At 53.9% G+C, this 3,329-nt stretch overlaps 1 protein-coding gene across 1 annotated transcript; it reads left to right on the top strand.

Annotated features, from left to right (window-relative positions):
• The first annotated feature begins 790 nt into the window (after nucleotides 1–790).
• GPX1 (glutathione peroxidase 1) lies at nucleotides 791–1,788 on the top strand. The gene is made up of 2 exons (XM_014869607.2): nucleotides 791–1,090; nucleotides 1,189–1,788. Exons 1-2 carry the CDS (start codon nucleotides 842–844, stop codon nucleotides 1,537–1,539), a joined length of 600 nt encoding a protein of 199 aa, XP_014725093.2. The 5' UTR covers nucleotides 791–841; the 3' UTR covers nucleotides 1,540–1,788.
• Nucleotides 1,789–3,329: the final 1,541 nt, after the last annotated feature.

Genomic DNA, 3,329 nt, shown 5'->3' with positions numbered 1-3,329 from the left:
CCCATGGACATGGACACAAGAAGGCCTGACCCCGACCTGCCTCTTCTCAGGGTGCTCTGGGGGAGGGCAGTGGCCTGTGGAAGGCCTTGCTTGGTGTGAGCACAAGAAACAGCCCAGTTCCCTTAGGGCTGCCTTGAAGCTGTGGGGAGCAGAGCAGTCAATACTGCATGCTGTAACACTCCTGCAAACAGATTGAAGCAGTTAGGCAAGAAATGAAAAAGTCAAGGATGGAGAAAAGCAAACCCTGAAGTTGAAGAAGGAGCCTACTTCTCTTTATCTAGTAAAGATATACCAAGCTGTAACCCTGTGTGTAGATTTCACCAGCCTCAAAGAGGTGGAAAAATTACAGGAGTCTGAAGAAGGGAATGCATTGCCTCTCTTTCTTGTACCCCCCATTCCTCTTCCTGATGCACAAACTGAAGGTGTTTCTCTCCCCAAAGCCATGCTCGGTGGCAGTGGTGTCCTCGGAGAATGCTGCAGCCTCGGTGCCACCCCTGGACAGGGGTGGCCATGTCCCTTCGAAGGCTGGGACCACTCAGTGTTTTACTGCTTTACCACAGCGTTTCCGAGGATCGGCGATACTTCCCTGTTAGCCCTGGGCTGTAAAACCACCCTGCTCTGCATTTTACTGGTCAAAGCCCCCCGAGCCCTTCAGAGCCAGCCCGGGCCGGCTCTCCGCGCCCCGCCAAGCCCGGGGTGGGGCGATGCCCGGGCGGGGCAGCACTCGGGAGAGGCGGGTGGTGGCTCGGGGCAGGGTCGGAGGCGGCTCCCGGTGGGACGGGGCGGGGCGGGCGGAGCGCGGTGCGGCGGGAGCGGGGCCGTTCGGCGGGCAGTGCGCACCATGGCGGCGGCAGCGAGCGGGCGTGCTGCGGGGCTGGCGGGGCTGGCGGGGCTGTCGGCGCGGCCCCTGGGCGCGGCGGAGCCGCTGTCACTGGGTTCGCTGCGGGGCAAGGTGCTGCTGGTGGCCAATGTGGCGTCGCTCTGAGGCACGACCACGCGCGACTTCCTGCAGCTCAATGAGCTGCAGCAGCGCTACGGCCCCCGCGGGCTTCAGGTCCTCGGCTTCCCCTGCAACCAGTTCGGTCACCAGGTAGGGCGAGCGGCGGGGCCGGGGAGCGGGGAGGAGCCGCCCATCGCGGCCGGGCCTCACGGGCCCTGCTCGGGGCGGGTTTACCTTTGTTTCTTTAGGAAAACTGCACCAACGATGAGATCCTTCCCATGCTCGAGCACGTTCGCCCTGGCAAAGGGTACAAGCCTAATTTCATCCTGTTCGAGAAGTGCGAGGTGAACGGGAAGAACGCGCACCCCCTCTTCACCTTCCTGAAAGAGGCGCTGCCCTTCCCGCACGACGACCCGTCCTCGCTGATGACCAACCCGCAGTACATCATCTGGTCCCCGGTCTGCCGCAACGACATCGCCTGGAACTTCGAGAAGTTCCTCATTGGTCCTGACGGCGTGCCCTTCAAACGCTACAGCCGAAGTTTCGAAACCATCAAGATCCAGGACGACATCGAGTTGCTTCTGCAGAAGGTTGCCTAGAAAGTTTCCTGCCCTTTCCCCTTGCTGCATACCTGCTTGTTTTTCTTTCAGGGAGCTGCTGCTCTGGCAGAAGTCCCAATGTCTCGTGCAGATTTTGCTTATGATGGTGCATCTTCCAAATCCTTGAAGTGTGCCTGATGTTTTCAAAAGCTGCACGGGAATGTTTGGGAAGATATACCAGGGCAAGCAGCTGTGAGTCTCAGTCGTTTACTGTGATTCTCTGAATAAAAAAATGTGTACTTTCCTTAAGGCTGTGGCTTGGTGAATCTGTGTGAGTTGGGTAAAACGTGGTGGGTCTGTTACCTGTTTATCAGCCTATGTGGGTGCTCCCGGGGCAGACTTGGAGCACTCGAGCACAGCCGTGCAGTCAGGCTGAACTAAACCGAGGGCATGAGCTCTGCAAGCTGTGAATCAGTACCGAGTCCTGCCTCTGCCCCACGTGTAACGAGCCTGGCAGAGCGGGAGGGTGCAGGGAACAGACCTTGTCCTGCTGCTCACTGCATCTCCCTTAAGGCTTCCCTGCAGAGGGAACACACTGGCACACATGGCCAGGGAGTGATTTTACACTGGCTGATGAATTCCCAGTGTGGCTACCAGCAACGGGCCACAACAGGCTAGTAACTGTTGGGGCAGGGAGATGAGTGATCCTGCAGCCTGGGGGGGAACCTAGACCAGGAGCGGCACCCACTGTCCCCTCACTGGCTCTAATCCCACTTTGCATCAGTGTGGCCCAACACAGATCCTCACATGCTTGCCGAGTCTTCCATGAGACCCGAAGCACCTTTGTGCATCCCCAGCACTTCACGATGCAGGGAATCATGTGACAAACCAGTTTGTTCACGTTCCCAGTACATACCACCCCATTCAACCACTTGGCCCTGAAACTGGAAACTGTGCCGTGCCTCAGAGTGTCCTTGTTTCCCTTTGCACACAGAATTGATTGTGACACTCCCAAGTGTAGATGTGCCAGGAAGTATTTCCTTTTTCTTTTCACTTCTTCGTTAACAGTTTTTTGACTCCTAACCATGGAGCTAACCATGGAGCTGAGAAATACTTCATGAGAAGTTGCTACAATTGTACTCAATGATCTTAGAGGTCTTTCCCAATCATAATGATTCTATGATTCAGTAATAATTCTGACATATCAGCCCTCCTCAGCAATCCTGGTTTTACAGACTGCTGCTAAACGGCTGGAATTATGATTGGTTTCCTGCAGAAAATCATGAGCCTGTGCCAAATTTCACCTGCCATGCTTCTGCCCAATACCTCAACTCCTACAGGAAAATTTTCACTCCTTAAATTGCTCTGTGAGCATGTTTTCATTACAAGCCACTCCTCACAAGGCCTTGCAGCACTGAGTATAAAATTGGTGTGGGACTGAGGAGTCCTAACCCAGACTAGAAACTTGGGCTCTCTAAGGGAAGGCATAACACTTTCAAGCATTAGTGCACTATTTTCATAATAAAACACTCAGGATTTGAGGGTTTGGTGGTTTTTTTTCTTATTTGTAGCTTTTCGCTTCACAAATTCACAGTTGCTTTGTTACTATACCTATATCCAAGAATCACTCGAAGTTGAGGAGAGACTGGATAAATCCTTCAACCAGCACCACCCTGCTTGCTGCTACCCCTGAGTCATTGAGCTTTGAACTCAGATTGCACAATCCTCACCGGGCTATTTCTTAAATCCCAGAACAGCTTCATAGAAAAAAACAGGATGTTTTCAGCAGCTATGTAAGCTTTGCAGCAGATGATGCATGGTGGAGGGGATTATTTTTTCAGTTAGTTATA

This window comes from Sturnus vulgaris, chromosome 11, assembly GCF_052056855.1.
Source record: "Sturnus vulgaris isolate bStuVul1 chromosome 11, bStuVul1.hap1, whole genome shotgun sequence".
NCBI lineage: Eukaryota > Metazoa > Chordata > Aves > Passeriformes > Sturnidae > Sturnus > Sturnus vulgaris.
The sequence above is the reverse complement of the archived record's forward strand: the minus strand, read 5'-3'. Positions and strand labels throughout refer to the sequence as shown.